Below are 18,971 nucleotides of genomic sequence, written 5' to 3'. Positions count from 1 at the left end.
ATTTGATGTAGCACCTCCGCTATAAATTTATGTCAAGGTCAAATTGACTTGAACTTGAAAGATCTCTAAACAACCTCTAGATGCATGAGCATATTTGTACCAAGGAAGTAGAAGCACCACCCACCCCCCAATCCCCCCCCCCCCCCTCCCAAAGCTTTAGGCAATGCTCCAAACCTACACCCTATTGAGCCTGACTTAGCCTACACCAAAGTCTGCTCTAACTGAAAAGCATCAAGGTAAAGCTTTAACAAATGAGGTGAATCTATCAAATCATCCTACTCCATCCATTTTGTGTCAAGTAGTGCATAGCTTTGAAACTTCACCAAATAGTGACAAGAAACTTCACTCCCAACCTTCCTTTCCTTATGTGTCTTTCCCTATGTGCCAATATCTACTCAAGAAACAAGATTTCATGAAATTCCTCAACCTCTAGCTACAGCTCACTAGTGATATCATTAGGCACATCATCATGGAAAGACCTAAAAAGAATCACATGAAAAGTGTTAGGAATCTTTCAATGATTAGATAGCTTCAACATATAAGCACCTCAGTGACCCTTTGCAACACTTGAAAAGGTCCATAGTATCATATACTAAGTTTAAGGAAAAGACACTATTTACAATTCATTTTCTTTAATCTAGCCTTTTCAAAGCATAACAAGAGCCAATCACCCTTTGCAGATGCCAAAGCTCTACAATGACAAACAACTACTTTATTTTGCTCTACTTGAGTCTTTGGAAGAGCTATCTTTAAAGCATAAGCTTGGAAAGTGCACAAGGCTCAAGATCTCAAAGGAGAAGAGATGATCTTAGACTATTGTGTTGTAGTAACTTGTTTTGATGAAATTTAGATCAAAAACACAAGTAATATATGTTCATTCCCCAAGTGGAGGAAGGAAAGGCTGCTGCTCCAACCCCCAAACATGTTGTACTTGCATTCTCTATAGTCAAGAGAGATAGTTGCAACAAACTAATCCCAACAACCAAGAATGACAAGGGGGTTGCTTGGTATTTTAAAAGCTACTCACCAGGCAAAACTTTTAGTGTAACTTAATTTGAAGGTGCAAAATTTCAATTTGATAAAAGTTTCAAAATGCACCTGTTTCCTTTTGGCCTATCCTTGTACCACATACCCTATATACTTGTCTACTATATGCCCAGTATCAAATTCTTCACTACCAATGCAAAGATCAGCATGCCAAGAGCTAGAGATAAAAAATAAAAATTCATTTTAATTAATAATCTTGGTGAAGTTTGATGAATCATCAAGTCCATTCCTTATTCTGGTAACACTCCCCTAGGTAGCCCAACAATAAGGACCCAACTCCAAACTATGAGGTGTCCACTTGGTACTCAGCTAGCATCAAATTAGGATTGAGAGCTTGAGATTAGGTACAACAAATACTTCAAAAACCTCTAACAGGATTATAAAGGAAATGGCACTCCATACCCATATACCCCCCTTCTACTAAGGACACAGTAAGAGATATAAAAGTGCTTGCTAAAAAAGCCCAACTATGGTGCTCCTTCTGTAGAGAAGCATCAACACTAACCAGCAACTTCCGCATCATCATCAAACGAGGAAACTAAGGGAAGCTTGGACTCATATTTTTCTTTATCTGTTTACCATCCTCCTCCTCTTTCTTCTCAAATCATGAATATGGTTGTCTTTCTCACCACAAAACCAAATCCTAGTTGATTCTGTTTTGGACTGTTTGGAATCATAACCTATGCAACCACAGCTATACCTTCCTCATGAGTTAATAGCTGTCCAGCAGGAGATCCAATCTATACCTCAAAACTTCAAACACAAGAAGGAACTCACCTTCTCAAAAATACAAGGTTGGGTCCTTGGACTCGGTACTAGATGTGGCGAAATTATCATACTTTAGTTACAGAAGAATGAAAAGGAACAAGTAGGCCAAGTGAGTGGTATCAAGGGGAATCCCACTAAAGCAATCCAATTCTAAAGAGATTTTATCTGAACAATGTAGGAAATTACATGTCAGACTCATTGACTAAGAGCCCAAAAGACCGACTCTGAAGATTGATGACCGCCAAGTTTTTGCATTTCAAACTGACCTGATAGAATCCTCCATGCTGCAGCTGAGAACTCCACTGCCTAAATCAGTAAAATAATTGAGTGAGATGTACTGATGATCAAGGCATAAGAATGAGCATCGGTGTCCTCCCACCAACATATAGCTTCAATGTTTTTTAGATCAATGAGCATCCTCCTCATAAGAATGATAATCAAGGCATAGGAATGAGCATGTGTGTCCTCCCACCCACATATAGCTTCAATGTTTTTTAGATCAATGAGCATCCTCCTCATAATCATCAAGATTGCGCTGACTAGATCGACAAGGGACACAAAGAGTTGTAAGTATAGTTTGGGACCCGTACCATCAATCACCCACCATAACCGCCTAGTCCCCCAGTTAGGACGTGAGCTTCACTTTCCACAAGGGATAATCAGTGCCTTCTAGCTTAGAAGTTTCCCCAAAAAAAGAAAGAAAAGTGGAGGAAGGGGTGAGATTGCCATAAAAATACACTGGTTCAAAAAACCTTCGCAAGAGAAGATAAGCCAAAGACCAGGAAAAAAATCACCTCAAAACTTGAACACTACCATGAAAACAACACCTTCCTGAAAAATAATGGATTGCCAAGTACCCACATGAGACCACCCACTACATTGGGATAGGTGAGGGTGGAAACCACATGCCACACAAACCAGGGCTCCAACATTCGACAGGTAGAAAGCAAATTAGAACATACCCAACTCCAAACTTCACTCGATCAGAGTTGAGTGCAAGATATGGCCACAATGGAAGCTCATTACTATCGTCATTGTGTAGAATATTTGGAAGCAAGATGTAGTGAGGCTATAGACCAGAAGTGCACTTCTACTTCTAAGACTATCAGATCAGAAATCATATATAAGAGAGGTAGATGGGAGATTCCTGAAGGCGATTCTAAGTATGAGTACATGAGAGGCCTTTTTGTACATATCGATTCTAGCACATTTTTTCATCTACAGATTGCTCATATAGTTTGGCATTATAAGCCACTGACTTGGCTATTCTATGAGCCTTTGTATTGGACAATCTCCCGGGCAAACAATGTGGAGATTTAAATCCATGCGCTTATCTTCATCTCATGTCTTTGGAATTCATACTGTGCTTAGTGGTACATGTCAGTAAGGGACTTTCAATAGAAACTTCCTTTCCATGGGGAAAAAAGGAGCTTATTTACAATCGACCTTATGTGTATCCATACTTTATTGATCCGCCGTATAGTTCTAACTTCTTCCTGTTATGCCTCTATACTCTTGCCCTTGTATCTATGTGTCTTGAGATTATTAATTGGCCCAATTGCTCTACTGCCTTCAACTCTTGTGAGCTGCTTACTGAATCCTCATCCTGCTTGACCCCACCATTGTGCCCAGGATACATCAATATTACAAAGAGACTGTCAATACTTGAATGCATTAGAACTTGTCGATGATCCTTCACCTCTCAAAGCATTCATACTGCATTTTCCCTTCTTAATGACCTTTCCACATGTTAGAAGAAGCTATCTGAACAGCTGTGGGGGAAAAATCCAAAAATCAATTATTTTGAGAAAGCAGCCATTATGAATGTACAGGAAGAGTAATGATAGCAGGACAATAACCATAACTGGCACAGACAAACAATGTTGCCACAAGCAACTTAACAACCAGTGTGTCTCATAATATTCTGTTGCAGGACGTTTAACTGTCCCCACAATAGCTGCACACAGCACTTGTCGCCCAGTACTTCTCATAAAATTTAGTTCCAAGATGTTGCTCTTGTCTCAGCATGCACCAGATCAATAAGATAGCCCAGAACACTACAAAAAGAGTTTTACAATGCAGTTGAGCCATTATTCTGTGATCAAATCTTCGTGTTTCAAGGCCTTGATGCACCCTGGCCAGCAAATGCTACCAACAGATGCAGCAGACGAGTAAAAAGGCCAAAAGGAGAAAGGAGGCTACGCATTACATTGCTCAATTGCTGAGCAGGTAGGTGTCCTTGCATGATATATGGGTAACGTAACTTTCATCAGTGTGCAAACTTAGGCAATCATTGACTTACTTACATCAAGTACAATGAAAACATCAGGTTTGACCCGCAACGCTTCCAATGCTTCAGCTTGAGAGCGACTTCTAGGGAAGCCATCCAGCAACCATCCTTTACCCTGTGCACTCACTTCAAGCAATTTCTGTTTGACCATCTGCAGAGATTCCGTAATACCCACTTAGATAATACACAAATCACAGAATGAACAAGCTGGCATATCAAGGAAGAAACAGGTGCACTTAATAAAGATCTCCATCAGCGCTGCTGGTTTAGTTCATTATGCAATGTGCAACCATAATGCTACAAAAGTGGTATCAAAAAAGGATCTCACAACTTGTGCAACACATGAATTGAAAAGCGTGATATTGCCATCTGTACATTGTTCAATGCATATAACGTTAGTCCACCATTTTGAAAGGATTGACAAACGGTTTAAAAACCTTACACTTATACACTGAATCTCCTTTGAATATAAACCACACCTCAATCACGATTTCATCAGGCACTAGTTGGCCCATAGTCATAAAATCCTTGGCTTTAATCCCGTTCACAGTCCCAGCGGCCACCTCAGCCCTTAGAAGGTCTCCTGTCGATATATGAACAAGGCCATACTGCAAGCATCTTGATCATATTAATTAGAGTCTACAAAACGAGCACTAAATATTCCAAATACAATATATCCTCTCAGAGTGTACTTTTTGGGCAATAAACTCGCATTGGGTCCCTTTCCCGGACGCGGGAGCTCCTGATATCATCACACGCAGCAATGGCCGATTCTCTGGAGTCGTTGCTTTGGCAAAAACCTAGAGGCACAACGAGAAGGAGAAATTAACGGCGATATCAGAAAGATAAATTCTGCCAGCACCTTCACAAACATAGACAAAGGCAATAGGATGAATTGCTCCACCACGAATGGGGAACGTCGTCGGAGCGATTGAGCCGCTGTCGAAGGGGACTTGGCCGCAAGTCTATTCAGAGCCCAGCCCTGTTGCGATCGCTGCAAATACGTGACAGTGCAAAGATTCCAGGAGCAAGATGGAGGTGAGAGACATGGATGCCTGATGGAAGCGGGCCATCCACAAAATGCATTGGCGTCGACGGAGTTCGCGGTTGACATGCCTGTTAATGATCAGTGCCAGACCAGCTTCCCCTTCATGAGCATTCGCAACAAATGAGTGGTGATTCGTGAAGTTGGTGTAGAATATAATCACTGATAGTTGTATGCCTATATGCCTAAGGAGGCCCATGACGATCCTTGCCAATCCTTTGGCTGTTGTTTTAACGTGATTTGGAAATTTATCTCTTGAAATTTTTCAATTTGTCCCACAGGCGCAAAACTGTGGTAAAGTAGAGCATCTATGTCTCATGCTTTATCCCCCCCCCCGCCCTCTCTCTCTCTCTCTCTCTCTCTCTCTCTCTCTCTCTCTCTAAGCACACACTAAATGAACACCAAAAATGGCATGCAACTGGAACATCACAAATGCCCACATATGTTATGCATATATAATAACTATGTACCATCCTCCCAAATCATAGGTGGTCCCATGATGAACAATAAATAGTAAAGTATCACCAAGATGCACTCCCCTACTAGCATGTAGTCTTCTTGATGCATCTCAATAAGAAAATGCATGAGTAATACTATTGACAAGCACCAAAGAACTAGAGTAGTGCCCCCCATGAACACCAAAACCAATAGGAGAGAAATTTGTCATTTTAATCATGCCACCCACTAGTAAGTACTCATAAACCTAGGCTTATCATCTCCAAATGTTGGCATTGCCCTAAGATGCCCATCGTGTAGAAAGGTTGCTAAAATTCTATGATGTCCATATCTGCCATGCACATGAACATGAAGCATATGCATCGAGTTTATTTGCTCGAGTGTAAGAAATACAACTTAAGACTCCAAGAAATGTCCTCTTTACAAAAAAGAACATAGTTGAAAAGGTACACCCTTCAAAGTCTTTATTGATTGTGATTGTGCCCACTCTTCCATTTCCCCAAAATGTGCAAATAAGTTACAACTAGAGATTGTGCCTACTAAAAAGTTACTAGTCAACACAAAGGAAGGTTTGTCTATGAAACAAACTAAAGCAACCAGAATTGAGCTATAAATTATTATTCCTACGACACATCCAAAAGTAGCAACCATTCCATTCGATCCCCCTCTGGCATTAGAACTGTTACAATTGAGTGCAACAAAAGCTAGTTCCAGTAGCACATCTAAAGAGGTCAATCTGAAAAGGACAGAACTCCCTCAAAGGAGGATGATTTGTATGTCGCCTTAAAGTGGGACATAGTCCTGTTGAAGAAGAGTTGATGGTCTTCCATGACCTCTTACTGGAGAATCTAGATGTGTTTGCCTGGTCATACAAGGATTTGAAGGCAATTGATCCCATTGTTTGTTAGTATCACATTGATCTAGAGCTTGATGCCAAGCCAACATGGTAGCATCAATGTCACATGAATCCAAACAATTCTACCCTAGTAAAGATAGAGTTGCTAAAATTATTAGATGTTGATATCGTTTACCTACTGGCTAATAGTGAATGGGTATTACCCATTATGGTCTTACGCAAGAAGAATGAAAAGGTTTGCATTTATGTGGACTTTTAGAAACTTAATCCCAAGACAAAGAAATATCACTTTCTAAATCTTTTCATGACTTAATTATTGATACAATTGAATGTCACCATAAGGTATATTCCTTGCTAGATGGATTTAATGGATAGAATCAAGTGTAGACTATAGAAGAGGATCTGTCCAAAACAATCTTTACTATAGAATGGGAAACTTATACATGTAGTATGATGCCATTTGGATTGAGATCCATCTTTTGCTTTAATACTCTCTATTAGAGTATAACATTAGAGATCCATATAGCATGATGCCATTCAGATTAAGATCCATCTTTTCCTTTGAGACTCTCTATTAGAGTCTACTTTCTTTAAAAACTTGCCATCATTCATGCAATATGATATTTTCTATGAAGGAGGATTACTCAAAGCCTTACAAATGCATGTTTAGCCCTAGTATCCTTATCAAGGTGCAATCCTTCGATACTTGTGATACTTGATTCATAGCCAATTAAATATAAGACTTTAAATCTATTTGAGACCTATTCATTTGTTAAACAATAATGTATTTCTACTTATCGAAGTACATGCTTGCTTATGCACTATTAGACTAAGTATACTAAAGGAAACCTAGAAGGTTTGCAATGTGGGTAGTGTGTTCAATGTAGTCATAGTTGTATACTATGAACCCAAAGAACTCCTCTTGGGGGCCATCCCAAGCTCCTTACCTTATCTCCTTTGCTCCTCAAGTACTCCCTTTGCAAGATCTACAACAATCTTTATAGCTCTACTAGCCTTCTAGCACAAGAAGACAAGGTTGATGGAGATAGAGACTTTTGGTAATGGAGTCTCTCCCCCTCTTACAATGATGATGGCAATGGTTGGCCTTATGAATAGCCTCCTTTGTGAATTGCCAACTTTTCTATTTTCTTCTCTTTATCTCACTTACTCTCTCTATGCTTTCTCTCCCTCACTCTACTCTTCTTTCTCTCGAGTAGCTTTTGGAAATAGAAGATGGAGCTTGATAGAGTCTCAAATGAAGGGAGATCAACAACCATACCCTTGCCTTTACATCTATATATACATCTCGCTCTCTACCTTGTTATCATCCCCCTCGTCACCTTGTTCAGGCTTATGATGGGCAAATTTTCAACAATCTTGAGGATGAGAAGAGGTGCTAGAAGTATGTATATTGAGCATCCCTTGTGACTTTATGACAATAGAGTGGTTGTCTATTAGCTATTAGTATTATTTTGCCAACAACCGGCTTATTTGGGGTGGGCTGGAGTTATAGCTCATAGTTTGCCTTTTTGAGCCATATGGCGAGTTCTTCCTTGTGAATGATCACAAGGTTTGACAACATGACTATCCTTGAGATGGAATCGTCCTATTTCAAAGTATGTATGCAAATCGGAGGTGGCAATGCTTTTAGTTTGAGAGCAAATAATGTCAATCTCCAAGTAATATATCTCATAAGGCTTACTTAACTAACTAATAGTAATTTTAACTTATGTTTTATCAAAGTTAAAGTAATAGCTAGCTTAGTTATTATTTATCATTATTATTTGTAATGTCACAATAGTAACTAGTATTATCACTAAAGTTTACTATCAAAGTCTTGTAGTAATCACCTTTTACATCTGTTGTTATTTGCGAATGTGACTATCATTTTTGCCACCAAGATTATGATAAGCATTGTTGTCAATCATCTCATGCTAATAATTTGCATATTTTGGCCACACAATAGGTGTCATTATCATTAATACACCTTGAATAGTTACCATCACTACTAAAATGTGTGTTGCAACTAATATTAAATTGGTGCATTCAACAATAACTTTTTTGGAATTGAGACTTATTATTGCTTCAAGTGTTTAAAAGGTGAGAAGGATCGAAGCTTGCACGCGAGAGCTATAGCGGGAGAGCAAGAGCAAGAAAGAGAGAGACAAGAAATGGGAACTCCAATAGTCACAATGTGTGACCGGGCCTTCCTTTATTCAAACTGTCAGTAAAAGAATAAAGAATAAAGTGACAGTGACGAGCACCCGCCACCTGTAGTGTGCAGTGGAGGTGACTGTCAGTGTAGTAATACACGGGTGGCTAGGCAGAGGCGCCTTTACCCCCAACAACCTCCCACTTAAAGGTGAATCTGTCCTAGTGAGGAGTGAAAAGAAAAATAAAAAAAGACAGTACAACATGTACACATGTACAACAGGATGAGGAAAGACATCATCTCATCCCACGCCCATCAACCTCCTAAGGAAGGCAAAGCACTCTATAGAGAGGCTTTCGTGAGCAGATCTGCAGGATTTTGGTCAGTCGAGATCTTGATAAGATCAACAGACTTGTCCTCAATGACCCCACGTATGAAGTGATACCTCACCTCAATGTGTTTCATCTTCGCATGGAAGACCGAATTCTTGGCTAACTGAATAGCACTCATAGAATCCGAATGTAGTGTAGGGATAGCATCAATACCAAGGTCAGCAACCAAATGACCCAACCAAATGGCCTCCTTGCAAGCCTCAGTGGCAGTAACATACTCGGCCTCTATAGTAGAAAGGGCCATGCATTTCTGCACCCTGGACATCCAAGAAACAGCACCTCCAGCATATGTGAATACATAGCCAGAAGTGGACTTCCTACTATCTGTATGTCCTACATAATCAGAGTCAATGTACCCCACGACTCATGTATCCTGGCTGCCATAGCATATGCACATTTCTGCAGTGCCCTTCAGGTACCTCATAATACCCTTCACAACATCCCAATGCTTCTTGCCAGGTGTAGCTATATAGCGTGCCACAACACCAATTGCAAAGGCAATATATGGACGAGTAGCTATCATGGCATACATAAGACTGCCCATTGCGGATGCATAGGGAATCTTGGCCATCTCGGCCCTTTGCTCATCTGTCTGCAGACAATCAGCCTGTGACACCTTCACATAAGAAGGCAATGGATAGCCAATAGGCTTTACATCCTCAATGGGGAAGCGCTCAAGGACTTTATGAATGTACTCCCTCTATGACAAGTAGACGAGTCCCTGATACCTATCGCGTCTAATGCGCATACCAAGTATGTGAGTGGCCTAACCCAGATCTTTCATCTCAAAGCTCTTCTTGAGCTGAGCCTTAAGAGCATCTAGCTCATCATGAGCTTTCCCTACTATCAACATATCATCCACATAGAGTACCAAAATCAATAAAGAACCATCATGGGCTTTTTTCATGTAAAGACACGGATCCATAGCACTCCTGCTATAGCCCTGTGACTGCATAAAGGCATCAAACTTATGATACCACCCCCTAGGTGCCTGCTTCAAGCCATAAAGACTTTTCTTCAATTTGCACACTAGGTGCTCCCTGCTAGGTTCTGCAAAGCCCTAGGCTACTCCATATAAATCTCATCATGCAAGTCCCCATGTAAGAAAGCCGTCTTGACATCCATCTAGTATAAATCCAAGTCAAGCTGGGCAACTAAAGCCAAGACTAAGCGTAGGGTGGTCATCGTAACCACATGAGAAAAGACCTCATCAAAGTCCACACCATGCTCCTTCTTAAAACCCTTTGCTACCAATCTCGCCTTGTATGCCGGCTTGGGGTGTCCAAGGGTACTTTTCAGCTTGTACACCCACTTGCATGGCAAAGCCTTCTTGCCCGTAGGCAAGGAAACCAAATCCCAAGTGTCATTCTTATGCAAGGAGTCTATGTCAGACTACATAGCCCTCTCCCAAAAGTGACTGTCACCCCTGTGCATAGCCTCATCATAAGTGAAAGGCTCTCCTGCATCTATAACCAAGACATAATGCATCGAGGGCTGAAATCTATCAGGTGGACGTCTGTCTCTAGTAGACCGTCTCACGGTAGGCTTTGCCACCTGCCCAGCTGCCTGTCCAACGCCCTAATCATAAGCATCTGCTGCAGCTGTAGGCTGTTCAACTGGCTGTGCTGGAGCTCTCGGCTCCTCCTGAAATATGACCCTGCGGATCTCAACAACTCTCTCAGGCTGCCTATGCATCTTGTCTTCATGGAAGACTACATCATGACTGCGGATGACTTTCTGCGCCTGCAGATCCCAGAGACAGTAATCCATCTCGCCTACATCCCCATAACCAAGGAAAATGCATATGACACTCTTAGGATCTAGCTTACTTCTCTTGTCCCTGGGTACATGGCAAAATGCCTCACATCCAAAGACACGGAGATGCGCATAAGAGGGAGGCTTTTCAGTCCATACCTCCTCGGCAACCTGGAATCCAAACCACTAGAAGATGATCTGTTTATGATATGCACAGTTGTATTAACTGCCTCAGCCCAAAAGCTCTGTGGTTCTATTCATCCGCTTAGCCAAACCATTCTGAGGGAGGGTATAGGGAGCGGTCAACTAATGCTTAATACCCCTCTCATCACATAACTGCTCAAAAGCATGTGAGACATACTCACCCCCATTATCTGTCCTTAGGCATTTTAGCCTATACCCAGACTGGATCTCAACCAATGCAAGGCATCTTTGAAACACAGCCAAGACATCAGATTTCAGCTTAATGGAATAAGCCCAAACTTTCCGTGAAAAATCATATATGAAAGTAACAAAATACTTGGCACCACCCATAGACTGACAAGGCATGGGCCCATAGACATCCGAATATACCAATACCAAGGGCTTACTCATGCGTAGCCTACCAGACTTTTTATGCGTAGACTTAGTCTACCTGCCATAAAGACAATGCTCACATGAATCAAAACATGCATAATCAAAGGGCAGTAAGTATTGCAAACCAGAAAGCATTTTCATTCCCTTCAAAGACATATGGCCCAACGGGCATGCCAAAGAGATACATGTGGGATAGAACCCACATACAAAACATGATCAAGGGAAGAAGCTGATACAATCAAGGAATAGAGGTTGCTAGCCTTGGCACCTCTCGCAATCATAAGTCTGCCACGAGTGATCTTCCATGCAAAGTCTCCAAAACATACACGATATCTTGCGTCATCAAGCTGTCCAGCTGACATGAGACTACGTGTCAAAGTAGGTACATGATATACATTCTGTATAACAAAACTGTTACCAGAAGAAAACTGCAGCCTAACATCACCAATGCCCACAATATCAAGAGAGCTGTCATCACCCAAGCGCACAAAACCCGAAACAGTATGGTATGAATGAAACCACTCTTGGCAAGGTGTCACACGAAAGGACCCACCTGAGTCCAAGAGCCAACACTCTGCATACATAGAGTGTATCTTCGTCATCTGCGAAGCACTAAAAGAAGCTGCAAGGATATAATCATCATCATCAACATCCTCAGGCTACATAACATTAATCTCTTCAATTTTCCTCAGGCTGCATAACATTGATCTCTTCAATTTTAACACTGGACTTTGCAGGTACTATGTTGCGATCAGAAGACTTATCTTGCACTTTGTCTTTCCCCTTATCTTTGCGCCTTTCATTGTGCAGTTCATGGCATTATGGCCTAATATGGCCCTTTTTCCCACAATGGTGACAAGTAACATCTGCATTCCTGCCACACGATTTGCTACGTGACTTTCCACGAGACTTGGACCGAGATTTCTGAGAATCCCGTCCATGGCCACTGCCACTGCCATTGCCATGCTTTCCATATCCATCATTCCTACCTCTAAATGTCATAACATGTGACACACCAAAGGCATCCAAATTCTTATGGTTAACCTCTTCCTGCAGAAGAGCACTCTCAACATCAGATAATTTCAAGGTAGCAGTAGAGGCACATAATGCAGTGAGGAATACATCCCATGACTCATTAAGAGTACCAAGCAAGAAAAGAGGAGCGACATCCTCTGCAAAAGTGATGTCTTGCGAAGTCAAGTTCTTGAGTATAGTATGAAACTAGCTCAAGTGAGCAGACATAGGCACATTCCCCTTCATGCGCAGATCCATAAGCTGCTTCAGCCACCAATACATCTAACTCGGTGGACTTTTCTTGTCATAGAGATTCTTGATTTATACTTAAAGTTCGATCGGTCAAAGACTAAGCCGCTTTTAGCCAAGTTTACAAACCAACTCCTAAGAGTTGTTGGACTAGATATGTGATATTTGTCACTAATTTTGATAACTCTGTCTAGCCTTCTAAGTACTTATGACACTCTTTTGTTGTAGTAGTCCAACTAATATCACTCAATGTCTAAGAACTAAGTAAGTTCACTCAATTCTTTTATTTCTCTTTTTAATAATCACTCACTGGTAGGTCTCTAGATTTGGGCACTAGATTTCTAATCCTAGGATAACTATGGTCTCCCCCCATCTTTTAGGGGTTGCTCCTCATAATTTACCCTTGCCATACTTGTGGTGGTTCTAGGAGTTATAGCTTGTTGAACTTTGAAGAAGTTTGTTGATCATTGATTTTTTTGATCTATAGTTATACTCTGTTTAAATTATTTATTATATTTTCTCTATCTTTTTACAAATTAATTCTTTTTGTTTGTGGTTAAAATGAAAACATTCAAAAGAAATCAATCTAACGTTTCTTAAAACCCACAAATCTTAATTCCATTTTCAATACACATAACCCCTCTTTGTTAAATGAAATTCATCGTCTTACTTTAAAATATTTAAATAATTTGTTCATTTCAAATCCGATAAACATGTCCTCCTTTCCTTTTTTCTAAAACTGAGTAGCAAACAAGATGAATACAATTTCCTTTCCCACTTTAGCATATTCACACACAAAATTCATTTTCTTAGAAATTTCCGCCCTAGTTAGTAAATTTACTATTGGCCCTCCTCTCTTGATTAAGCTCAAGCATCCGAATGATGTTTATGAAATAAAATCTAGAATTTTAACTTGATGCCGAGGCTTACCCTATGGCCATCATGTTAAGTAATTGTGAATTTGAGTTTTGTTTACGAATTTTTATATTTAAATTTTCAATTGTAATTTGTCACATGTTATTTATTTTTAATAGATCATAACCAATTTGCCAATATTAATCTTGACAAGAGAATCCTCATACATTTCCCTTATCCCTATTTGACATAGGTTTAGCGTAGCGCATATGTTCTTATTTTGTGTAAAATCATAAGCACAATGTTATCATGTGAATATTTCCTTTAAAAAATGTATTTAATTTTATTTTTCTTTCTCTAAAATTTTAAAAAATTCACTAAAAATAAAAAACAACAGTCTTAACTTCTCTATGAAATATCATGACTTTATGATGTGGAAACAAAATTTTTAATCAATAAAAACTCTCATTTTTACTTAAAATAACAACTTATTAAATTTCAAAATGTAATAAATCTTTTCTAAAAACTCTTTAAAAAATTACATAAACTTTTCATGGTATAAATTTTATTTAAAAATATCAAATTAAATAAATATTTGCTCATAAGTTTTATAATAATTTTCATAGATAATTTTAAAGTAGTTTTCGAGCATTTGTAGCATTTTTCTATTTTAAAAAATTAAATCAGAGATCAATAAATATCAATACCCATTCAAAATGAGGAATTAGGCTTTAAAGCATTGTGTAAAAATCTTAAACCGAGAAAATTTTGATGGTACATTGTTTATTTTCGTTAAACAAAATGAAACACTTACTTAGAGATGCGCGGATCATAATCGTTTCTTTGGAAGCACGTCTTCGTAGCAGTTCGACAGAAGGGAATTTAGTCTAGAATGTCTCCTTTGCTTAGAAATTCTTTTCACTCTTATTTGCACCTAAAGTTCTACACTTTGTAAAATTGAATTCCCTCTTTTGTGTATATGAACTTGGCTCAAAAACTATTCCGTAAATTCAACCTTTTAAGAAAGTTTTAAAAGAAAACAAAATATTGTTCTTCTTTCACTGTCGTATCATCTTAAATGGCCACCATGAATGCGTGATCTCAGATTGCGCCTGCATGACAGATTGAAAAAGAAATGATGGCGATTTGAGATGAGGGTGAAATAAATAATTGAGAGAGTGATTGTGAGATGATGGAAATGATGAATGTGAAAACAATAATGATCATGATGGCTAGAGATGATCAGAACGATGGCAAGATGATGACAATGGTTGAGAAGGCAGCCATTATGATCAAGAAGATGAGATGAATCCCCAAAAAGAACATCATAGTTATCTCCTATCTCCTCCCCTTTCTGGTAACATGGCACTCCTAAGATCCTCACGACATCTCTTCCTCAACGGCTTCCCATGAAGCCACATTTTTTTTCTCTTCCTTTTCTTTCCTACAAAATCCTTAACCTTCACATTACCTTACAATACAATTTTCCCTTTGATAACATCAAGTGCCATCTCGAATTGATATGCAAGCATCAATTATTGTTGCCTCATGAAATGCTTTAGATGCTCTAAAATCAACTAGCACATTTCCACATTTAATATCCCTATGAATAATCATGTTTTTATGCAAGTACTCCAGACCTAAGAGTAATTATCTTGTATAAACTCAAACTAATGGCTCATTGAATCTTCCAAATCTTTGCAACATGCTTTAGATAGATCCCATAGAAACATATTTTAAGAATATATAAAGGTATCCTAATATTTCATATTTGTCCATGTCAATGTATCCTACAATATGCTTATGCCTCATGTATTTGTACAAGGAGATCTCCCTCTCTAAAGTAGGCAAGTAGAAATATTTGTTAAAGAAAAATTTTACTAGACCTCTCCATAGGCATTTTGCTCAATCTCAATATTCCTAGGATTACATCATTAAATTTGCCTATAGCACTATTGTTATTCCCCTTCATCTTCCTTCCTTGCCAAACTACCAAGACACATCCTCCAAGAAGAGCAACTACGACTGCATCTACATAGAATTCATTAAAAAATACGATAATAGTGTGTCAAGGAGATACAATTTGTTTGAAATGGTTGCAATTTTTTGCATGTTTCTAGGTGTTGTCAGAATTACACACAAAAGCTTCCATTCTTGGGGTTCATGTCTCATACAAAGTTTATGAATCACAAGTTCCCACTTTGTGTATGACTCTATTTCCTATATTTAGGAATTCTTGGGTCTCTTTTTTCCACTTATAAGCAATTCTAAGTATCTAAAAGCCTAGTTGACAAAGCACATTAACAATCCTAGTCTATCCTTTGGTTCATAATCTCATGAATTTAAGTATGCCTTATGAGTTTCTAATGTAATATCACATTAATTTAAGGAAAGCATACTCCTTAGCTTTAGTCACTATTCCTTAAATCCCTTTATAAAGTATTTAAGAGCCTTTCCCTCCTCGAATGTTTTCCCTTAAATAAGGTATCTCCCTCTTTAGAAAACAATACAAAGACTACTTGGGAACTTAAGCAAGAGACCCATCTTTCCTTTAATACTCTCTATTAGAGAGTAGCATTAAAGTCCAATTCCTTTAAAAGTTTCCCATCATTCATGCAATACAATATTTGCTAAAAGATTATTAATATGCTTATCCACAGAAAAGAATATTGTAGGTGGATCCTCGAGTATGCAAATGCATGTTTAGCCCAAGTATATTTATCAAAGTGTAACCCTTCAATACTTGTGCTACTTGATTCATAGCCTATGAGATGCAATATTTTTAATGTATTGTTTTGTTGAGCAATAATGTGTTTCTAATTATCAAAGAATACGCCTGCTTATGCACCATTATCCCTTTTAACACAAGAGGAATGATTATACTAAAGGAGATCCAACATAGTTATAGTCATATACTCCAAACCCAAAGTTCTCCTCTTGGGTGCCATCACAAGCTCCTTGCTTGAACTCTTTTGCTCCTCGAGCACTCCCTTTGCTTTAACTTCGATGGTCTTGATAGCTTTGCTAGCCTTCCAACACAAAAAGACAAGGTTGATGGAGATTGAGATTTCTCATATGGGAGTCTCTCTCTCCCTTGAACAATGATGATGCAAGGGTCAACCTTACCAATAGCCTCCTTTGTGAATTTCCAACTTCTCTTCTTGCTTCTCTCTTTCTCACTTGCTCTATTTATGCGCTCTTGCTCTCTCTCTCTCTCTCTCTCTCTCTCTCTCTCTCTCTCTCTCTCTCTCTCTCTCTCTCTCTCTCTCTCTCTCTCTCTCTCTCTCTCTCTCTCTCATGGAGATTGAGATTTCTCATATGGGAGTCTCTCTCTCCCTTGAACAATGATGATGCAAGGGTCGACCTTACCAATAGCCTCCTTTGTGAATTTCCAACTTCTCTTCTTGCTTCTCTCTATCTCACTTGCTCTGTTTATGCGCTCTCTCTCTCTCTCTCTCTCTCTCTCTCTCTCTCTCTCTCTCTCTCTCTCTCTCTCTCTCTCTCTCTCTCTCTCAAAAAGAAGATGTTTTCTTGATAGAGATAAAGGGGAATCAATATCCATACCTCTCCCTTTTGCTCTATATATACACCCAACTCTCTACCTTGTTATATCACCCTACCTTGTTCACGTCACCTTCCTCAGTGCTTGATGAAGGGAAACTTTAGGTTCAGAAGAGGTGCTGGAAGCCTAGGATTTGAGCAACCCTTATGATTTGATGATAATAGAGTGGATGTCTATTGGCTATTACCATTATTTTGGACATAGTTGACTTATTTGTGGTGGGCTAGAGATATAGTTCATAGCTTTTCTTTTGAGCTACATGTAAAGTTCTTTCTTGTGATGATCACAAGGTACGACCATCCTTAGGATGGAGATGGCTTTTCCAAGAGTGTGCATGCAAGCCCAAAGATGATGATAGTTTAGTTTGAGAAGAGGTGGTGTAAATTTCCAAGTACCAAGCCTCATAAGGCTTACTCAACTAGCTAATAGTTATTAGATATTGAAATTGCTACATTCGTCAAGATCTCTTTTGAAATTGAGACATGTTATTGCTTCAAGTGTAAATAGTCAACATTACTTTTACTCAACAAATAGCCCAACATTAAAGGTTGGTCAAAGCTTATGGTTATGCATAACTTTCCTTCCTTTATTTGCATTATTGGAAAAGAAATATGATTATGCATGATAAAGTTGGATATTTCTTAGCTTTTAACGACCTTTTAAGCATCTATGTCACTTTAAATCAATATTCAAATACATTAAGGTGTGGTGTCACATCCTCATCTAATTCTTCCTAGAAGTTTTTGGTATATTCCACCAACTATTATACTAAATTGTCATTAGATGAGACAAAAGTTTAATTGTTACATGATAAAACATCTTAAGACAATTATCTATAACCTTAGGATTTGATTGTAAGCATTATTTTGATACAATTTTATTTGCAACGAATAGGGAAATCCTAAATTCCTAAGCAAATCCTACTCCTAGCTAAGCAAATCTAGCCACTTGTCAAGTACAAGGATTGTTGCTTCAATGAAGATAAAATGATCATCAAACTCTTGAGCAACCTCTTAGCTCCCAAGATTGTGGTGATCCAAAAAGGGAATATGTTTACTAGGTTTAAAGGCCAATATGCAATCAAACAAGATAGGGATAACTCATCATGTGGACAAATATTGCTAAGCAAGAAAAAGTAAGGATCAACGAGTACCAAGAAGAAAAACTAAATATCACAATGGTGCTATATTTCCTTCTTAATTTTAAACTCTGAAAATACAAAACTTTGCTTAATCAAACATAAAGCCAATGCACATAGAAGCAAAGCAAGCTCTAGAAATTATGTATATTGAGAAGGTGACTACCCATAAGGAATAAGATGAACTAATGTCCAAAGGATGCCCCACACTATACTCAATGTAAATTTAAAAAGAGATCTCCTAATTTACCCATTCTCTTCCTGATCACTTCTCTACTTGCTATTTTCTCTCTTTCATATTATTGTTATAATCAAGCTTTAGTGGGGTCCAAATTAGTTAAATTGACCCATAAGTGAGAGCAACACATTACTCAATACCTCTCCAGTAATCATTGTCTTCTAATATACCAAAGTTGTGGAAATGCGAGCACCAAGAGTAAAAAGCTTTGTCTCAGTCCCAATATCAAAGCAAAAAGTTCTCTCAATACTCTCTATAAAGAGTAAAGAAAGCACAAGACGCTCAAGTAGCTTTACAATGGATTATCATTGCCATCCCTCTCATTGTAGTCTAATTGTCAAGGGTAGCTATAATTACCCCATGATCCTTTTCTGTACTCGCAAGCTTGAAGATACCACCTTCCCTTTTTAACCACATTGCTACATAAGCATACCAAGTTAGATCCTAAACTTGGCTTCACCTAACTACTAGGTACTGCAATACAATATGAGTGACATGTCATGTTAATATGGATATCATATACAATAGGGCCCAACCTCTCCCACAATAAAAGCTATAGTTTGTCATCCTCCAATATA

The 18,971-nt window shown here is 38.7% G+C and overlaps 1 protein-coding gene across 3 annotated transcripts in view; it reads right to left on the bottom strand.

The window, feature by feature from the left end:
* Positions 1-5,347, bottom strand: part of LOC148025356 (adenylate kinase family protein) — a 174,725-nt gene extending 169,378 nt beyond the window's left edge. The window contains exons 1-4 of one of the 3 annotated variants that reach the window (XM_087692416.1): positions 5,010-5,347; positions 4,798-4,905; positions 4,585-4,713; positions 4,122-4,256 (exon numbers count right to left, since the gene is read on the bottom strand). In XM_087692416.1, coding sequence (XP_087548542.1) covers positions 4,122-4,256; positions 4,585-4,713; positions 4,798-4,905; positions 5,010-5,219 — 582 coding nt within the window. In that variant the 5' untranslated portion in view covers positions 5,220-5,347. Of the gene's footprint in view, positions 1-4,121; positions 4,257-4,547; positions 4,714-4,797; positions 4,906-5,009 lie in introns of those variants that run through there. The other 2 variants (XM_087692415.1, XM_087692417.1) reach the window with 2 other exon arrangements.
* Between the last annotated feature and the right edge of the window lie 13,624 nt (positions 5,348-18,971).

This window comes from Lygodium microphyllum, chromosome 14 (assembly GCF_053477565.2).
Source record: "Lygodium microphyllum isolate KBCC chromosome 14, Lygodium_microphyllum_v1.1.10, whole genome shotgun sequence".
NCBI lineage: Eukaryota > Viridiplantae > Streptophyta > Polypodiopsida > Schizaeales > Lygodiaceae > Lygodium > Lygodium microphyllum.
The sequence above is the reverse complement of the archived record's forward strand: the minus strand, read 5'-3'. Positions and strand labels throughout refer to the sequence as shown.